This window comes from Pseudophryne corroboree, chromosome 1 (assembly GCF_028390025.1).
Source record: "Pseudophryne corroboree isolate aPseCor3 chromosome 1, aPseCor3.hap2, whole genome shotgun sequence".
NCBI lineage: Eukaryota > Metazoa > Chordata > Amphibia > Anura > Myobatrachidae > Pseudophryne > Pseudophryne corroboree.
In genome coordinates this window covers 807035615-807056116 of record NC_086444.1, presented here as the reverse complement: position 1 = coordinate 807056116, position 20502 = coordinate 807035615, and the positions used below count along the sequence as shown (strand labels likewise).

General features: G+C 48.0%; 1 protein-coding gene across 2 annotated transcripts in view; it reads left to right on the top strand.

Annotated features, from left to right (window-relative positions):
- HADH (hydroxyacyl-CoA dehydrogenase) overlaps positions 1–20502 on the top strand; it is a 136818-nt gene that overhangs the window by 69368 nt on the left and 46948 nt on the right. For both annotated transcript variants that reach the window (XM_063919154.1, XM_063919147.1), the window contains exon 4: positions 14960–15086. In XM_063919154.1, the coding sequence (XP_063775224.1) occupies positions 14960–15086 (127 nt within the window). The remainder of the gene's footprint in view (positions 1–14959; positions 15087–20502) is intronic.

Here is a 20502-nt window from a genome sequence, read left to right as displayed (position 1 = left end):
TTTTACACAGAAAGCGGGACAGAAGCCCGCCACTGAGGGGGCGGGGCCTTCTTCCTCAGCACACCAGCGCCATTTTCTCTTCACAGCTCCGCTGGAAGCAGCTCCCCAGGCTCTCCCCTGCAGCATACAGGTACAAGAAGGGTAAAAAAGAGGGGGGGCACATAAATTTAGGCGCAAATAAGACATATAAAGCAGCTATTGGGTAATCACTTATTATAAGGGAAAATCCCTGTGTGTTATAGCGCTGTGGTGTGTGCTGGCATACTCTCTCTCTGTCTCCCCAAAGGACTTTGTGGGGTCCTGTTCTCAGTCTGGGCATTCCCTGTGTGTGTCGGTACGGCTGTGTCGACATGTTTGATGAGGAGGGCTACGTGGAGGCGGAGCAAGGGCAGATAAGTGTGGTGTCGCCCCCGTCAGGGCCGACACCTGATTGGATGGATATGTGGAAGGTCTTAAACGACAATGTAAGCTCCTTACATAAAAGGTTTGAGGACGCTGCAGCCTTGGGACAGCCGGGGTCTCAGCCCGCGCTTGCCCAGGCGACTCAGAAACCGTCAGGGGCTCATAAACGCCCTCTATCTCAGATGGTTGACACAGATGTCGACACGGAGTCCGACTCCAGTGTCGACGATGATGAGGCCCATTTACAGTCTAAAATGACCAAGGCCATCCGATACATGATTATTGCAATGAAAGATGTATTACACATTTCTGAGATTAACCCTGTTAATACCAAAAGGGTTTATATGTTTGGGGAGAAAAAGCAGCCAGTGACTTTTCCCCCATCTGATGAATTAAATGAATTATGTGAAGAAGCGTGGAGTTCCCCTGATAAGAAACTAGTGATTTCTAAGAGGTTACTGATGGCGTACCCTTTCCCGCCAACGGACAGGTTACGTTGGGAAACATCCCCTAGGGTGGACAAGGCGCTGACACGCTTATCTAAAAAGGTGGCCCTGCCGTCTCAGGATACGGCCGCCCTAAAGGAGCCTGCGGATAGAAAGCAGGAAGCTATCCTGAAGTCAGTGTATACACACTCTGGTACTCTACTGAGACCTGCTATTGCTTCAGCCTGGATGTGTAGTGCTGTAACAGCATGGACAGATACTCTGTCAGACGACATAGATTCCCTCGACATGGATACTGTTTTGCTAACCCTGGGCCATATAAAAGACGTCGTCTTATATATGCGGGATGCTCAGAGGGACATTTGCCTGCTGGGCTCTAGAATTAATGCTATGTCCATTTCTGCCGGGAGGGTCTTATGGACTCGGCAATGGACAGGAGATGCTGATTCTAAAAAAACACATGGAGGTTTTGCCTTATAAGGGTGAGGAATTGTTTGGGGACGGTCTATCGGACCTCGTGTCCACAGCGACAGCTGGAAAGTCTACTTTCTTGCCTCAGGTTTCCTCACAGCCTAAGAAAGCACCGTATTATCAAATGCAGTCCTTTCGTTCTCAAAGGCAAGAGGGTCAGGGGTGCATCCTTTCTTGGCAGGGGTAGAGGTAAGAAGCTGCACCATGCAGCCAGTTCCCAGGAACAAAAGTCCTCCCCTGCTTCCACTAAGTCCACCGCATGACGTTGGTGCTCCACAGGCGGAGCCAGGTGCGGTGGGGGCGCGTCTCCAAAACTTCAGCAGCAACCAGTGGGTTCGCTCACAGGTGGATTTCTGGGCTGTACAAATTGTATCTCAGGGATACAAGCTGGAATTCGAAGCGACTCCTCCCCGCCGTTACCTCAAATCAGCCTTGCCAGCTTCCCCCATGGAAAGGGAGGTAGTATTGGCGGCAATTCACAAGCTGTACCTCCAGCAAGTAATTATCAGGGTCCCCCTCCTTCAACACGGAAGGGGTTACTATTCCACAATGTTTGTGGTACCGATACCGGACGGTTCGGTGAGACCCATTCTGAATTTAAAGTCCTTGAACACTTATATAAAGAAATTCAAGTTCAAAATGGAATCGCTCAGAGCGGTTATTGCAAGCCTGGAAGAGGGGGATTTTATGGTGTCGCTGGACATCAAGGATGCTTACTTGCATGTCCCCATTTACCCAGTTCACCAGGAGTACCTCAGGTTTGTGGTACAGGACTGTCATTACCAGTTCCAGACGTTGCCGTTTGGCCTGTCCACGGCACCGAGGATATTTACCAAGGTAATGGCCGAAATGATGATACTTCTTCGGAAGAAGGGAGTTATAGTTATCCCGTACTTGGACGATCTCCTCATAAAGGCGAGGTCCAGAGAGCAGTTGTTGATCAGCGTAGCACTCTCTCAGGAAGTGTTGCAACAGCACGGCTGGATTCTGAATGTTCCAAAGTCGCAGCTGATTCCTACGACGCGTCTGCTTTTCCTGGGCATGATTCTGGACACAGAACAGAAGGTGTTTCTCCCGGTGGAGAAGGCCCAGGAATTAGCATCTCTGGTCAGGGACCTCCTGAAACCAAAACAGGTATCGGTGCATCACTGCACGCGAGTCCTGGGAAAGATGGTGGCTTCATACGAAGCCATTCCCTTCGGCAGGTTCCATGCAAGCGAGGGCCGCAGGTTCGGCATACAGGACTGGGTCCTGGTGACCACGGATGCAAGCCTCCGAGGATGGGGGGCAGTCACTCAGGGAAGAAACTTCCAAGGGCTGTGGTCAAGTCTGGAGACTTCTCTACACATAAATATACTGGAACTAAGGGCCATTTACAACGCCCTGAGTCAAGCAGAGCCCCTGCTTCGAAACCGGCCAGTGCTGATTCAGTCAGACAACATCACGGCGGTCGCCCATGTAAACCGCTAGGGCGGCACAAGAAGCAGGATGGCAATGGCGGAAGCCACAAAGATTCTTCGGTGGGCGGAGAATCACGTGCAAGCACTGTCAGCAGTGTTCATTCCGGGAGTGGACAACTGGGAAGCAGACTTCCTCAGCAGACCTCCACCCGGGAGAGTGGGGACTTCATCAAGAAGTCTTCACACAGATTGCAAACCGATGGGAACTGCCACAGGTGGACATGATGGCGTCCCGCCTCAACAAAAAGCTAAAAAGATATTGCTCTAGGTCAAGGGACCCTCAGGCGATAGCTGTGGACGCCCTAGTGACACCGTGGGTGTACCAGTCGGTATATGTGTTTCCTCCTCTTCCTCTCATACCCAAGGTACTGAGAATAGTAAGAAAGAGAGGAATAAGAACAATACTCATTGTTCCGGATTGGCCAAGAAGGACTTGGTACCCGGAACTGCAAGAAATGCGCACAGAGGACCCATGGCCTCTGCCTCTCAGACAGGACCTGCTGCAACAAGGGCCCTGTCTGTTCCAAGACTTACCGCGGCTGCGTTTGACGGCAGGGCGGTTGAACGCCGGATCCTAGCGGAAAAAGGCATTCCGGATGAAGTTATTCCTACGCTGATTAAGGCTAGGAAGGACGTGACAGCAAAGCATTCTCACCGTATGTGGCGAAAATATGTTGCTTGGTGTGAGGCCAGGACGGCCCCTACAGAGGAATTCCAGCTGGGTCGATTCCTGCACTTCCTACAGTCAGGGGTGACTATGGGCCTAAAATTGGGGTCCATAAAGGTTCAGATTTCGGCCCTATCCATTTTCTTTAAAAAAGAACTGGCTGGGGGGGCGTGGCCAGGCAACTGAGAAGGAAAGACGTGCAGCCTTAGAGCTCCTGCTGAGCACCTTACTAAAAGCCCAAATTGGAGTACTTGGACTCCCTTATCCACTCCTACCTATCTACCCTATCGTATCTACGCTGATTGGAGTGTCCTGGGGGGATCCCGCGGAATCGGGGAGCGCTTTTCAGCGCTCCTGCGGATTGCGGCCCTCCCCCCAGACTGAAGCCGGGACCTGGAGTGAATACCGGACCCCGACCTGCGCTACAAGAGCCATATAGATACCCTCCCCAGCGTCCTTAAGTACCTGCCCGGGGTCCGCTGATCGCCCACACCACGCTGGTGATCCCTGCGGCCGCTCGGCACGGTCGACCCCTGGAGACACGGACGGCGGGACCCGCGGCGGGAACGTCCGCCATCTTCCTGAGACTCTGGGGAGGACGGAGACGCGCGGCATCTGACCCGGCGTCCCCAGCATCAGCGCCGCAGCTCCTGGCGGCTGAGACTTCGCGGCCTGGATGTTCATGGCGGGTGCCTCGTGAACCGCGGATCGGGAGGGGAGCAGACGGCAGGGAGGTAAGAAGTGCCCTCTCGGGCCTGCCTTGGTCCCGGTCTGTGAGTGGGTGGTTGTCCTCTCTCACATACCCAGAGGCTCCCCGTCCCTCAACACACATACCCCAGCCCACATATCCTAGTGCACAAATATACGTGGGGGGGAGCCGCGGAATTAGAGGCCGATACTGCGGGTTGCGGCCCTCTCATCTGATAAGAACCGGGGACTGGATTCTCGGGCTGCCCCTGGACGAGAAGGGTTACCCCCTCTTCCTCCATAGGCACGTGTGCTTGCACACCCCCCTTTGTGCTCCCTCCTCACCTCCTGTGCCCCACTGCACTACTGCAGCCTGTGTAGGAAGGAAAGAGGAAAGAGAGAGGAAACCAAAAAAGGAGGAGAAGAAGGGGGAAAGAGAAAAGAGAAATCAGTGAGAGCTCCGGACGGCGAAGCCCTGTAGGGGCGGCCGCTCTGATTATATACTGCAGACCCCCCTGGGCCGTGACCTACTTGAAGAGCCTAAGTGAGGCACGATACCTGACCCGCAGCCCCTGCGGCCCAGCGGCAGCCATTCACCTGACAGTAGCCATCCTCCTGACAGCCGCGGACACAGGTGCGGCCTACCCACAAGGGCTATGTAAATATCAACAGCAGAACAGGAACCACCATATTCTATATGTTATCATGCTGCAGACCCCAGAGCTTGCAGGAGCTCACCTGACGTATATCATGCTATAACAAGACCAGACCACGCAGAGGGGATAACGGGTTCTACCTCGAATTGGGATATGTCCTAATGTTTCCTATCTAAGGGCATCGTTCTGGACTCTGCTACCTTCACTTAGACAGATGACAAAACGGCGACGCTCTGGTACTAAGTCAAAAACCAAACCCGCATCCACACAAGCTGCAGCCTTTCATACTCTATTTGGCGCCCCTGTCCCTGATCCCGCCACTTCCGTGCCTCTCCCTGACACAACCCCGCCAACCATAATGGAGAAGACCGAGGCTTCGCTCTCTCCGAAACACCGCCAAGCTGGACCTGCGGGCAAGGACTCTGCGGATATGGCGGCAGTCCTCATGCAGCTACGTTCTCTTCCGACTCGCCAAGACATTCAACAAGATTTGGCTAATATGGAAAAAAGAATCCATGATTCCCTACAGGCGAGCCTATCCACCATCCAGTCCGATCTCACACAAGTAGCAAACAGAGTGGTCGACCTGGAAGATCACAGGGACGCAACAGATTCTAAGCTCGCCGACCTCCACGATCTAGTATCTCGATACTCACGTACCACCAATGAAATGAGACGTAGACTGGATGATATAGACAACAGGGGCCGACGGAACAACTTGAGGGTCAAGGGTTTACCTGAAGACGTGCAACCCCATACCCTGGTGGCGACACTGACTACAATATTCAACAACCTCCTTGGTGTCGATCCCAGTTCCCAAATAGAATTTGACAGAGCACATCGGGCATTACGGCCGAGGGGAGCACCCACGGAGCGGCCTAGAGATGTCATATGCCGGTTACACTACTTTCAAGTGAAAGAGACTATACTACAGAAGTCCAGACAGGCCTCGACCATAGATTTCAATGGACACCACATACAAATCTTCCAGGACCTTTCCTGGACAACCCTGCAGCAGAGGCGTCTTCTCAATCCCCTCACGGAAGCTCTTCGGAAGAAAGATATCAGATTCCGCTGGGGCTTCCCTCTAAGTATACAAGTCACCCGGGACGGAAACAGACATGTTCTTGAGGACTATGATGGTGTCCCATCATTCTGTACCGCACTGGGCCTACCACTAATCTCGCTGCTGAATTGGACGGACCCACTGCAGCTTCCCACTTCGGCAATACCCCGCAGGGAGCCTTGGAAAAGAGTGGGCACCTCCAGACGACGTAATCGGAGTGGCAAACCTGATGAAACATCGGAAATTTCCTGATCCAGTCGACCACCATAATTTGTGATATCCTTTTTTTATGTTCTTGGTTACCCCACTACATGCTCACGTTGACTCTTTTGTTAGTTGTTCAATGTATGTGCCCCAACGGCCCTGAGAGTGCCTGCCCCCCTTGATTTGATTTATTTCCTTCTACCCATTTCTTACCAGCCTAGAATATATCCCATTAGATTATTACTTTACCTACTTACCTAAAAGTGTTGAGCCCGATATCACCCTCTGGACCCCCCTTTCTGCTGTATATTTCTTAGACCATGGGATACTTAAATTATACCCGTGGCTACCAATGCAGAGATTGCTACTATATGTTGTTGTCTATGTTTCTTTTTTGGTTTTTCCATTTCTTTTTTTATGTTACAAATCCTGTGTCTCCCTTTCTTTCCTCATGTGTCCACCCATATTCTCTCCCCTTCCCGTGCTACTATCAAATTCAGTTATTTCAGGGTGCAGAAGTGTGTCGGAGTCGTAGTCAAGATGTATCGTTCAGTAAATCGATCCCTGCTTTTTTTACTATATGGCTAGCTTGAAAATTGTTTCGTACAATGTAAAGGGTTTAAATATCCCTGAAAAGAGATCAGGCCTACTACACACCTTACATACTGATGGGGCAGAGGTTATCTTCCTGCAGGAAACACATTTCAAGCAAGGGGCTTCCCCTGGTCTTCGCTCTCGTCATTTTCCCACTGTTTATTATAACGATTACTCTGGAGCGAAGGCTAGGGGTGTTGCCATTCTTTTTGCCAAACATTTGAGATTGCAAGATGTCTATGTAAAATTGATTGGCGATGGGAGAGGGATCCTGGTTAGAGCTACCATGGCCCATCAGACATTCACCTTTGTAAACCTCTACCTTCCTAACCAGGGCCAAACCCGATTTCTTAGAGAATCGTTGGAACTAATCGAGCAAAGCATACTGGGTACCCTAGTGGTGGGTGGAGATCTTAATTGGATCCTTGAACCTCGCTTGGATTCCTCCTCTGGGTCTCCACGAAATACTCTTGGAGAGTCCAGGAGATTTCGAGCTGTTTTACATGATTTCCAACTGGTTGACGCCTGGCGTCTTCTACACCCTTCAGACAGGGATTTTACCTTTTACTCACCCCCACATAACTCATACTCGCGGATAGATTACCTCTGCGTGAGCCATGCCCATTTGGATTTGTTGGTGGATGCAGCTATCGGCCAAATAACAATGTCAGACCACGCACCAATTACGCTAACCCTCGCCCTTCATCATCCACCCCCCAAACACTGGCGTTGGCGATTCAACGAACAACTCCTTCGGGATCCTGTGTATCGGGGCCAAATTGAGACAGCAATAGACGACTACATCTCTCTGAATGCGACGGGAGATATATCTCCGGTGGTGTTATGGGAGGCACACAAATGTGTGATTAGAGGCCAGTGCATAAAACTAGGCTCACATATGAAAAAACAGAAAGCTGAGTGTAGAAACGCCTTATTAGAAAAAATAAAAATGCTGGAACTGACTCATAAATCTACGTTGGCGTCAGATACCTTTGTTGAACTTCAAACAGCGAGGCAAGCCCTTAATACTTTACTCAGTGACGGAACGCGTAGGGCTTTCCGTAAATGTAGACATAAATATCATAGATGGGGAAACAAGCCCGGAAAGCTTCTGGCACGGGCTCTCAGAGCCCAGAGATCTTTAACATACATACCAAAGCTCACGAATGCTGACGGGGTATCCCAGGCCTCTGATACGGAGATAGCGGCGATCTTCCATACTTATTACTCAACCTTATACAACCTGAATTCTAGGCGGCCAACAGCTGCACACGCTGATCACAAACACAACATACAAAATTTTTTGGAAGAGATCTCTTTCCCGACTCTCCCATCGGACATTGCTCGGGCACTAGATGACCCCTTTACGGAAGAAGAATTGCTAGCTGCCTTAAAGGCGACTCCCAGCGGTAAAAGCCCGGGGCCTGATGGTTTCCCAGTCACATATTATAAGGCCTTTCAGGATAAACTCAGCCCCCTTCTCCTACAGGCCTGTAATGCCATATCACCAAAGGCTCCCTTTTCGAACCAGTCCTTGAGCGCCCATATCACTGTCATTCCGAAGGATTCCAAAGACCCGACGCTCCCCTCTAGCTATAGGCCAATATCGCTATTAAATGTAGATGTAAAATTATTCGCAAAACTCATGGCTAATCGTCTCAAACCGCTACTGCCAGATATAATCCACCCAGATCAAGTTGGCTTTGTTATGGGCAGGGAGGCCAGAGATAATACTATTAGAGTCGTTGATATAATAGCGCACGCGCAGATGACGAATACGCCTCTCATGCTCCTTTCCACAGACGCAGAAAAGGCCTTTGATCGGGTGGATTGGGATTTTATGGAGGCAGTACTTCGGCGATTAGGTCTGGGGGATGTTTTCTTACAAAAAATTCTCTCATTATATAAGGCCCCTTCTGCTAGGATCAGGGTGAATGGCGTCCTCTCGGAACCCGTATCAATTACTAACGGCACACGCCAGGGTTGCCCGCTGTCACCCTTAATCTTTGTTCTATGCATGGAGGCACTGGCGCGTGCGATCAGATGTAATCCTGACATTGTGGGACTACGGGTAGGTAACACTGACCACCGTTTGGCCCTCTTTGCGGATGACTTATTGGCAGTCATAACGAATCCACTGATCTCTCTACCTAACCTTATGAAGGAATTCGCACGGTTCGGAGATATGTCAAACTTTAAAATTAACTATTCAAAATCTATGGCGATGAATATCACACTTCCGCCTGCCACGACATCCCTCCTGTCGCAATCATTCCAATTTACATGGCAAAAATCCCATATCACGTATCTGGGAATCCAGATCCCATCGACACTTAATACTATAACTGCTATTAATCATACTCCACTACTCCGCAAACTGAGACAGGAGATGAGGCACTGGCTCACGCAGAGGTTTTCATGGCTAGGACGTATAAATATAGTAAAGATGAACATTCTCCCCAGGTTATTATACCTTTTTCAAACCATTCCTTTAAAACTTCCCCCTCAATATTTAGCTGAAGCACACAAGGCGATAAGCCACTTTGTCTGGGGCGGTCGGAAACCTAGGTTCAAACATAACCACCTATCTAGACTGAAATCCCAAGGCGGACAGCAATTGCCCATGATCTCTGCATACTACCACGCCGCAATACTGCATAGAGTTGTAGACTGGTCACGTCCCATCTCACATAGGAAGCAATGGGTCGAACTGGAGTCATCTTCTACCAGCCTTAACCTACAAGTAGTGCCCTGGCTCCCTAGATTTAATCGCTCATCACATCCCACTGTGGGACCTACTTTGGCTTTATGGCGGACGCTTCGCTATAAGATGGGAATCTCGTCAAAACAAACATCCCTTATGCCTATTTTCGACAACCCGCTATTCCCCCCGGGTAGGTCCACTGGGATTGCTTCTAGATGGGAGGGGGCAGGTGTGACCAGAGTGGGTCACCTGCTGGCTCAAGGTAAACTCAAAACGTTCTCTGAAGTACGGAGAGCGGGAGACATTCCTTCTAAGGACTATTGGTTTTACCTTCAGGTACACCATTTTGTTACCTCGAAAAGAGAGACAATAGACTTGTATAAAACTCTCACGCCTTTTGAGTCCATGTGCGACCGGGAGACAGCCCCCACACATGTAGTGTCTGGAATCTATAAGATCCTCCAGCAAGGTTCCTTTCCCACTGTCCCCTCCTTTTGTGACGCATGGGATAGAGACTTCATGCACCGGGGAATCAAGATCCAATGGGACACACACTGCAAGGTCATGGCACAATGCTCCACTAGTTTAGACGTTGTGGAAACGCAATATAAATTACTAACAAGATGGTATAGATGCCCGTCCCTTCTGCATAAATTCTACCCCGCAGTTTCCCCTTTGTGCTGGCGATGTGGTAGGGATGCGGGATCACTGATACATATATGGTGGGATTGTCTGTCGATTGCCCCTTTTTGGAATACGATTATGGACCTATCCACAAAGATTTTGGGTGGCCCTGTCCCGCCGGGACCGGACTTTTGGCTACTATCGCATTCAGATATACCCCTTTCCCGTTACAAGAAATCCCTCCTTAAACACTTAAATAACGCAGCAAGAGCTGTACTCCCGGTGCATTGGAAGTCCACTAACCCACCGACAATATGGGAGTGGTTCCAACGCATTGACTTCTATATGCATATGGAGGATGTTTATTCTGCAGCCTTGGACAAATATTCAGATTACATAGCTACCTGGCTCCCTTGGATTGAATTCAAGACCACTAACACCTATGCTGACTATGCGTCCTGACCATACATTGAGGACGGGGGTCCTTAAGGCCCCCGCTTTGGCTTCTATATTTGCTTCATATGTGACCTACTTACTCCCCTCCCCACTCTGCTTCCCCCCTTTCCCCTTTCTTCCCTTTGTCCTCCTCTTTATCTATTTGTTTCCAAATGTTTACTACCTCACAACTTCTATAAAAGCTATGTTATTAAGCGATATAGATATGAGGTTGTTTTTGACTCCAGATTTTGTACAATATACCAAATGTGGCACAGTTTAAGAAAAGACAGACGAAACTGTTGACTCCTTTTAACTGTAAACATTTATTGTTATATATAACTACAGTTGATAAGACATGAGACTGCTGACCACATTCTATTCTATGATATGTATGCTAACATATTTGGAAAATGTTTTATATTATAAAATGAAAAATAAAGAATTTAAAAAAAAAAAAAGAACTGGCTTCACTGCCTGAGGTTCAGACGTTTGTTAAGGGAGTGCTGCATATTCAGCCCCCTTTTGTGCCACCAGTGGCACCCTGGGATCTTAACGTTGTGTTGGATTTCCTGAAATCCCACTGGTTCGAGCCACTTAAGACCGTGGAACTAAAGTATCTCGCGTGGAAAGTGGTCATGCTGTTGGCCTTAGCATCGGCTAGGCGTGTGTCGGAATTGGCGGCTTTGTCATGTAAAAGCCCATATCTTATCTACCATATGGACAGGGCAGAATTGAGGACTCGTCCCCAATTTCTCCCAAAGGTGGTATCATCGTTTCATTTGAACCAACCTATTGTGGTGCCTGCGGCTACTCGGGACTTGGAGGACTCCAAGTTGCTGGATGTAGTCAGGTCTTTGAAAATATATGTTTCCAGAACGGCTGGAGTCAGGAATACTGACTCGCTGTTTATCCTGCATGCACCAAACAAGCTGGGTGCTCCTGCTTCAAAGCAGACTATTGCTCGCTGGATCTGTAGCACGATTCAGCTGGCTCATTCTGCGGCTGGATTGCCGCATCCAAAATCAGTAAAAGCCCATTCCACAAGGAAGGTGGGCTCTTCTTGGGCGGCTGCCCGAGGGGTCTCGGCTTTACAGCTTTGCCGAGCGGCTACTTGGTCGGGTTCAAACACCTTTGCAAAGTTCTACAAGTTTGATACCCTGGCTGAGGAGGACCTTGTGTTTGCTCATTCGGTGCTGCAGAGTCATCCGCACTCTCACGCCCGTTTGGGAGCTTTGGTATAATCCCCATGGTCCTTACGGAGTTCCCAGCATCGACTAGGACGTCATAGAAAATAAGAATTTACTCACCGGTAATTCTATTTCTCGTAGTCCGTAGTGGATGCTGGGCACCCGTCCCAAGTGCGGACTTTCTGCAATACGTGTATATAGTTATTGCTTAAATAAGGGTTATTGTTATGAGCCATCCGTTGAGTGATGCTCAGTTGTTGTTCATACTGTTAACTGGGTAAGGTTATCACAAGTTGTACGGTGTGATTGGTGTGGCTGGTATGAGTCTTACCCTGGATTCAAAATATCCTTTCCTTGTAATGTCAGCTCTTCCGGGCACAGTTTCCCTAACTGAGGTCTGGAGGAGGGGCATAGAGGGAGGAGCCAGTGCACACCAGATAGTACCTAATCTTATCTTTAGAGTGCCCAGTCTCCTGCGGAGCCCGTCTATTCCCCATGGTCCTTACGGAGTTCCCAGCATCCACTACGGACTACGAGAAATAGAATTACTGGTGAGTAAATTCTTATTTTAATTGTTTAAGTTATCATTCCATTTGATTCTTCACTATGTGGAATGCATCAAAAGTATTTCCTGCATTCAAGCTATTAATTGTCTGTTCGGCTGATTCCGGCGGTTAGTGAGTGACGTCACTTCCGCTCCAGGCGCCGGTCGTGCGTTCCACATGTGGTGGAACGCATAGTATTTACAGTCCGAGGCTCTCTGATATATTTTATTTATATGTTGCGCCGCTCTACTATGGTCCAGCTTTAAATTATTTGGGCATTGTGCAGGGTGCTGATTCTTTAGTATATTATTGAAATGTCTTGTGCTAATGCTGTTTTTGTGGCGCTTTACTTATGATTTTGTATCCACTTCCTGTGTGTGTGTCCATTTGGGCTTGTGGTGTATATAAGGGTGAGAGGGCCAGACCTGTGTTGTGGGCTCCAGGATGACTGTCTGTATTTGTGCTGTTGGTCTTGACAAAGGTCCACAAAGGACTGAAACATTGACACGATTTAAGATGCTATCTTCTAACATGGAATGTCCGTGAGTTTTCAATAAAACTGCATTGGTGAACACTGCAGTGAGTGCCTATACCCATATATATTTATCTACATTAAAATACAGCACTGTCCTAGACCCGGAGGTATACATTAGAATACTCGTACAATGTATCCTGTAATAGGTACACTTTTTTTCTTAACTAACGCTGTCTGTATAAAGAAATGTAGACTACTCAAGTGTTAAGTTACAGCGCTGTATACAGGCGCCTTTACAAGGGAGACCTTGCCCTGCAGTCCCAGAGACTTGCCGCAACTATGCTTATAAGATGGTGCCTGGCGTCTCAGTCTGTTGGGGAGTGAGGGAGCGTGCGAGGCACCTCCAGGGTGGGAAAACCTGGGCCGGGGAGAGGCTACAGGTCCAGCGCCAGTTTCCCTATGCTGGACTTCCACCCTAGGTACTAGCGAGCCTTATTAAATGGGGCGTTAGTACACCCGACCTGTGCTCTATTGCCCTGGTGATCTAGTGGGGTCCACGCCAGTGCCGCGACCCGCCTCCCTAGGTCGCGGCCGAAACGCGATTTAATGGTGGGTCCCGCCTGGGGGACCCTCTTACCGCCTCCCCGTAGCATCCATGCGAACCAGGAGAGCGACTGTGACCGTATGCCTAAAGCCTGAGTGTCTCTGCTGCAAGTACCCGGGAACAGGCTGCTGGAGTATGCAACGCCGCTTGGTATGTGATGGAGCTGCAGCGCTGAAGTGTCACCCTGACATACAGCGCTGACAGTCCAGTTTTGAAGAAATTTTCTGTCCGAAAAAGCTTTTTCATGGCTGCCCAGTGCAGCCCAGCTGTTAATTGACCTGCTGCTGCAGACACCAACTGAAACTGAGCTCAGAGTGCCTGGAGGCGGGGTTATAGAGGAGGCCCTGTGCATCCTGGGACAGCCTAAAGCTTTAGCCTGTTGGCGCCTCTGGATCAAGATCCACTCTACACCCCAATGTTTTCCTGTGGAAACCAATATAACCCGCTGCAGAAATGATACGTATAATCTGGTTCTATGGGCATCATCTCCACTTCTATAAACCTGCACATTAGTAAATATACCCCATAGTGTATTAAGCATCAGAAAAGTAAAAGTGACACTAAAGAACATTACAATTAATACCTAGAATTGATAAGAAGCCCACTGACACTTTTTCAGCTTTCATTGATCTAGCTAAGCGATAAGTAGAATATGGTTGGTGAAGGGCAAAATCTCTACTTCTATAAACCCGCACTTTAGTAAATACAGCACGTATGGTGTAATGTTTAGCATTACTGCCTTAAAGCACTGAGGTCATGGGTTCGATTCCCACCATGGCCCTAACTGTGTGGTGTTTGTATATTTTCCCCGTGCTTGTGTGGGTTTACTCTGGGTACTCCGGTTTCCTCCCACATTCCAAAAATATACTGGTAGGGTAATTGGCTTTCAGCGAAATGAACCCTAACATGAATGTGTGTGCGTGTACATGTGGTGTGGAATATAGATTGTAAGCTCCACTGGGGCAGGGACTGATGTGAATGGCCAAATATTCTCTGTAAATCGATGCAGAATATGTGTGCGCTATATAAATAACTAGTAATAAATAACTGGTAATAAATATGCCCCTAGTTGAAAAGATTAATACTGCAAGAACTACATTAAATTTTGTACATTTAGTTTTTATAGTTAAATTCCTCAATTGATGATAATCTTATTACTTATTACAAAAATAAATGTGTCTAGCCTACTTTTTCCCTCCAAGTCGGTACAGAAGCCAGTACTACTGCTCATTTTCCATTGTTTCAAAACGAGTGCATTGCAGTGCTATGCCAACTAGTTACTGCTCAGTATTGCAAGGAAGCTGATAATCATGTTCTTTCTGATAGCAGTAAATCGGAACGCAAGGTTTCTGAGTGGTGATGATCAATTGGGAAATACAGTATGCACTGAAACGCATGAAATTAAGTGGGCCATTTCTTTTCCAGGCGCTAACGTATCCTGTCACTGTATAATGAAAAGTGATTAATAACGAGAAGAACTAAAATGTGTCATAGGGCAGGATATTTTTCTCATCACACATTGGCAGTCCACTTTCTTGACCTAAATAACAGTTTTGTAGCAAATTACAACTGGATGAAATAGAAAATTGGCATATGTGGCCACATGTTATATAGAAAGTGAAACTCTTTGAAATGGTGAGCAGTGATAAAAGGGCTTCATGTGACCATTGTTTATTGTTACATATTTAGCTACTCCCCGGTTGGCTGATGTTGCCTGTTCTTGTTACAGACACGCCATATTTGCCAGCAACACCTCATCATTGCCAATAACTGATATAGCCAATTCCACTACCAGACAGGACCGGTTTGGAGGACTGCACTTCTTTAACCCAGTTCCTATGATGAAGCTTGTAGAGGTAAGTGAGAATTTGGTCAGTGTTTGTTGCTTGCTTACATGAGATCAAACTGCACGTTTTCTGTCACTGTTGGAGGATGTTGCTAATAGGTATTATGCAGCCAATAGGAGAACCAGCATTATTCGCAATTGCTTCCATATATTTGTTGTATTAAATTTTAAATCAAATTAGGTGGTTGTTTTTTTTTGTTTTGTTTTTTTGTTTTTGTTTTTTGTTGGTTCTTTTTTAATCACTTTTTTTTATTTTTTTTATTGCAAGAAACAGAATATACATACAAGTATAAGAAAACATATCCAGAAAGCACCAAAATGAGATGAACCAAGGGATTGCAGTCCCAAGCATGAGAGAGTACATACATAGGTATATGAAAAATGCATTTGACACATTTATAAAACTCCCGAAAACTGTAAAAGGGAATACAGACCAGTGGGACGTAAAAGATAAAACATGAGACAGTAGAGGAGGGGAGACCAGACCCCAAGACGGGAACACTGAGACTATATCAAATGTGAGAAAGAGGTTACACACCCCACATATAACTAAGCAGTTAATGAAGCCTGCATCATTAGTTTAAACAGGTGTAGTCTGGTATCCCGGCATTGGGGATGCCGGCGGTCACATGACCAATCCCGGCATCCTGACACGCTAACCCTACCCTTCCTCCCCCTAACCTAACCCTCTGCTGGTGGCGGCTAGGGCTAAATCATCCATATCCCCCCCCCCCCCCCCCATCCCCTTGGCCATAACCGAAATACCCACAGCGATACTTACCTTTGTGCTGTCTTGTTTCCCTGCGCCAATCTCCTTAGTGCTGTCGGGATTTGCGCGTCTGTCTCATAGCCGCCGGCATTCCTGTCTGCTAGGATATCAAACACATCCCGCTTAAACACACAGGCCATAATTTAATATACTGACTGAAACAGACAGCATGGTAGAGAGGTCATCGGAAGTACCATACATAGAATATGATCTAAAAATAGCCCCAACCAAACCCAGTATCTCGGAGGAAGAACCTCAAGCAACAGGAGTAGAGATGGTAGCGTTCTTAAACCTGGTCAAACTTATCCACTTTATCAAGTAAAATGAAGTTTAACTATGATGTCCAGTAATAACATTGCAGCTTTGTAAACAATAGCTTTTACCTGAAAATGACTACTAGCAATGAGATTACTCAAGTTGGATTTTTGCTGTAGTAAACCGCCAGCGTCTCTGATGGAAAGTAGCTGTACGTCTTTACAGTCTGTAATTATAGCTTCATTTCTACACCTAATTTGTAGCTTGCCAGTAGTCATGGGCAAAGTGATTCACTGAACTGAGTTGAGACACATGACTCAGTTCAGTGAAGTGTCTCGAGTCAGTGTCTCGGCACATGAGTCATGACTCATTTGTATTTTAATGTATTGCAGAGACTGCACATGAATCAGTGAGTTGCCAGTGCTGGCAGATCAGTGCTGGACTCATGGAGGGAGTTATTCAGCTGCAGTGATTGTGCAGTGTATCTGGGGGAGACAGCTGCTTATGCACTGATTGTTAATAATATATTAACATAGATTCAGTGTTATAGTGATATATTATTAATAACCACTTATTGCATACTAGTTACAGAATATGCACATTACTTCTGGCTGAGGAGAGAAAGCTTAACAGCCATGAAACACATCATTCAGTCTGTAACTAAACCAAATAAAAATTTTATTTTTTATTTTTCATACTTTGCTAATTGGATGATTTTAGGTTGGCTTGGATTTATTATATTTTCTCTGACGTCCTAGTGGATGCTGGGACTCCGTCAGGACCATGGGGAATAGCGGCTCCGCAGGAGACAGGGCACAAAAGTAAAAGCTTTAGGATCAGGTGGTGTGCACTGGCTCCTCCCCCTATGACCCTCCTCCAAGCCTCAGTTAGGTTTTTGTGCCCGTCCGAGCAGGGTGCAATCTAGGTGGCTCTCATAAAGAGCTGCTTAGAGTAAAAGTTTTGATAGGTTTCTTATTTTCAGTGAGTCCTGCTGGCAACAGGCTCACTGGAACGAGGGACCTAGGGGAGAAGAAGTGAACTCACCTGCGTGCAGGATGGATTTGCTTCTTAGGCTACTGGACACTAGCTCCAGAGGGACGATCACAGGTACAGCCTGGATGGGTCACCGGAGCCGCGCCGCCGACCCCCTTGCAGATGCCGAAGTAAGAAGAGGTCCAGAAACCGGCGGCTGAGGGCTTTTCAGTCTTCATGAGGTAGCGCACAGCACTGCAGCTGTGCGCCATTGCTCTCAGCACACTTCACACCAACGGTCACTGAGGGTGCAGGGCGCTGGGGGGGGCGCCCTGGGCAGCAATGTTAATACCTTTTCTGGCTAAAGAATACATCACATATAGTCCCTGAGGCTATATGGATGTATTTCATCCCTGCCAGGTCTCAGAAAAACCGGGAGAAGAGCCCGCCGGAATAGGGGGCGGGGCCTATCTCCTCAGCACACAGCGCCATTTTCCCTCACAGAACTGCTGGTGGGAAGGCTCCCAGGCTCTCCCCTGCACTGCACTACAGAAACAGGGTTAAAACAGAGAGGGGGGGCACTTATTTTGCGATATGATTATATATTAAGATGCTATAAGGGAAAACACTTATATAAAGGTTGTCCCTGTATAATTATAGCGTTTTGGTGTGTGCTGGCAAACTCTCCCTCTGTCTCCCCAAAGGGCTAGTGGGGTCCTGTCCTCTATCAGAGCATTCCCTGTGTGTGTGCTGTGTGTCGGTACATGTGTGTCGACATGTATGAGGTCGATGTTGGTGAGGAGGCGGAGCAATTGCCTGTAATGGTGATGTCACTCTCTAGGGAGTCGACACCGGAATGGATGGCTTATTTAAGGAATTACGTGATAATGTCAACACGCTTCAAGGTCTGTTGACGACATGAGACGGCCGGCAAACAAATTAGTACCTGTCCAGGCGTCTCAAACACCGTCGGGGGCTTTAAAACGCCCATTTGCCTCAGTCGGTCGACATAGACACGGACACTGACTCCAGTGTCGACGGTGAAGAAACAAACGTATTTTCCTTTAGGGCCACACGTTACATGTTAAGGGCAATGAAGGAGGTGTTACATATTTCTGATACTACAAGTACCACAAAAAAGGGTATTATGTGGGTGTGAAAAAACTACATGTAGTTTTCCTGAATCAGATAAATTAAATGAAGTGTGTGATGATGCGTGGGTTTCCCCCGATAGAAAATTATTGGCGGTATACCCTTTCCCGCCAGAAGTTAGGGCGCGTTGGGAAACACCCCTTAGGGTGGATAAGGCGCTCACACGCTTATCAAAACAAGTGGCGTTACCGTCTCCAGATACGGCCGCCCTCAAGGAGCCAGCTGATAGGAGGCTGGAAAATATCCTAAAAAGTATATACACACATACTGGTGTTATACTGCGACCAGCTATCGCCTCAGCCGGGATGTGCAGCGCTGGGGTGGCTTGGTCGGATTCCCTGACTGAAAATATTGATACCCTTGACAGGGACAGTATTTTATTGACTATAGAGCACAGAGAGATATTTGCACTCTGGCATCAAGAGTAAGTGCGATGTCCATATCTGCCAGAAGATGTTTATGGACACGACAGTGGTCAGGTGATGCATATTCCAAACGGCACATGGAAGTATTGCCGTATAAAGGGGAGGAGTTATTTGGGGTCGGTCCATCGGACCTGGTGGCCACGGCAACAGCTGGAAAATCCACCTCTTTTACCCTAAGTCACATCTCAGCAGAAAAAGACACCGTCTTTTCAGCCTCAGTCCTTTCGTCCCCATAAGGGCAGGCGGGCAAAAGGCCAGTCATATCTGCCCAGGGATAGAGGAAAGGGAAGAAGACTGCAGCAGGCAGCCCATTCCCAGGAACAGAAGCCTTCCACCGCTTCTGCCAAGTCCTCAGCATGACGCTGGGGCCGTGCAGGACCCCTGGATTCTACAAGTAGTATCCCAGGGGTAAAGATTGGAAATTCGAGACGTCTCCCCCTCGCAGGTTCCTGAAGTCTGCTTTACCAACGTCTCCCTCCGACAGGGAGGCAGTATTGGAAACAATTCCCAAGCTGTATTCCCAGCAGGTGATAATCAAAGTACTCCTCCTACAACAAGGAAAGGGGTATTATTCCACACTATATTGTGGTACTGAAGCCAGACGGCTCGGTGAGACCTATTCTAAATCTGAAATATTTGAACACTTACATACAAAGGTTCAAATCAAGATGGAGTCACTCAGAGCAGTGATAGCGAACCAGGAAGAAGGGGACTATATGGTGTCCCGGGACATCAGGGATGCTTCCTCCATGTCCCAATTTGCCCTTCTCACTAAGGGTACCTCAGGTTCGTAGTACAGAACTGTCACTATCAGTTTCAGACGATGCCGGTTGGATTGTCCACGGCACCCCGGGTCTTTACCAAGGTAATGGCCGAAATGATGATTCTTCTTCAAAGAAAATGGACGATATCCTGATAAGGGCAAGGTCCAGAGAACAGTTGGAGGTCGGAGTAGCACTATCTCAAGTAGTTCTACGACAGCATGGGTGGATTCTAAATATTCCAAAACCGCAGCTGTTTCCGACGACAATTTGCTGTTCCTAGGGATGATTCTGGACACAGTCCAGAAAAGGGTGTTTCTCCCGGAGAAGAAAGCAAGGGAGTTATCCGAGATAGTCAGGAACCTCCTAAAACCAGGAAAAGTGTCAGTGCATCATTGCACAAGGGTCCTGGGAAAAATGGTGGCTTCTTACGAAGCGATTCCATTCGGCAGATTTCACGCAAGACTTTTCAGTGGGATCTGCTGGAAAAATGGTCCGGATCGCATCTTCAGATGCATCAGCGGATAACCCTGTCTCCAAGGACAAGGGTGTTTCTTCTGCGGTGGCTGCAGAGTGCTCATCTACTAAAGGGCCGCAGATTCGGCATTCAGGACTGGGTCCTGGTGACCACGGATGCCAGCCAGAGAGACTGGGGAGCAGTCACACAGAAAAAAAAAAAAAAAAAAATTTCCAGGGAGTGTGATCAAGTCTGGAGACTTCTCTCCACATAAAACAATGCTCTAAGCTTAGCAAGACCTCTGCTTAAAGGTCAGCCGGTATTGATCCAGTGGGACAACACCACGGCAGTCGCCCACGTAAACAGACAGGGCGGCACAAGAAGCAAGAGGGAAATGGCAGAAACTGCAAAGATTCTTCGCTGGGCGGAAAATCATGGGATAGCACTGTCAGCAGTGTTCATTCCGGGAGTGGACAACTGGGAAGCAGATTTCCTCAGCAGGCACGACCTCCACCCGGGAGAGTGGGGACTTCATCGGGAAGTCTTCCACATGATTGTAAACCGTTGGGAAAGACCAAAGGTGGACATGATGGCGTCCCGCCTGAACACAAGAGACCCTCAGGCAATAGCTGTGG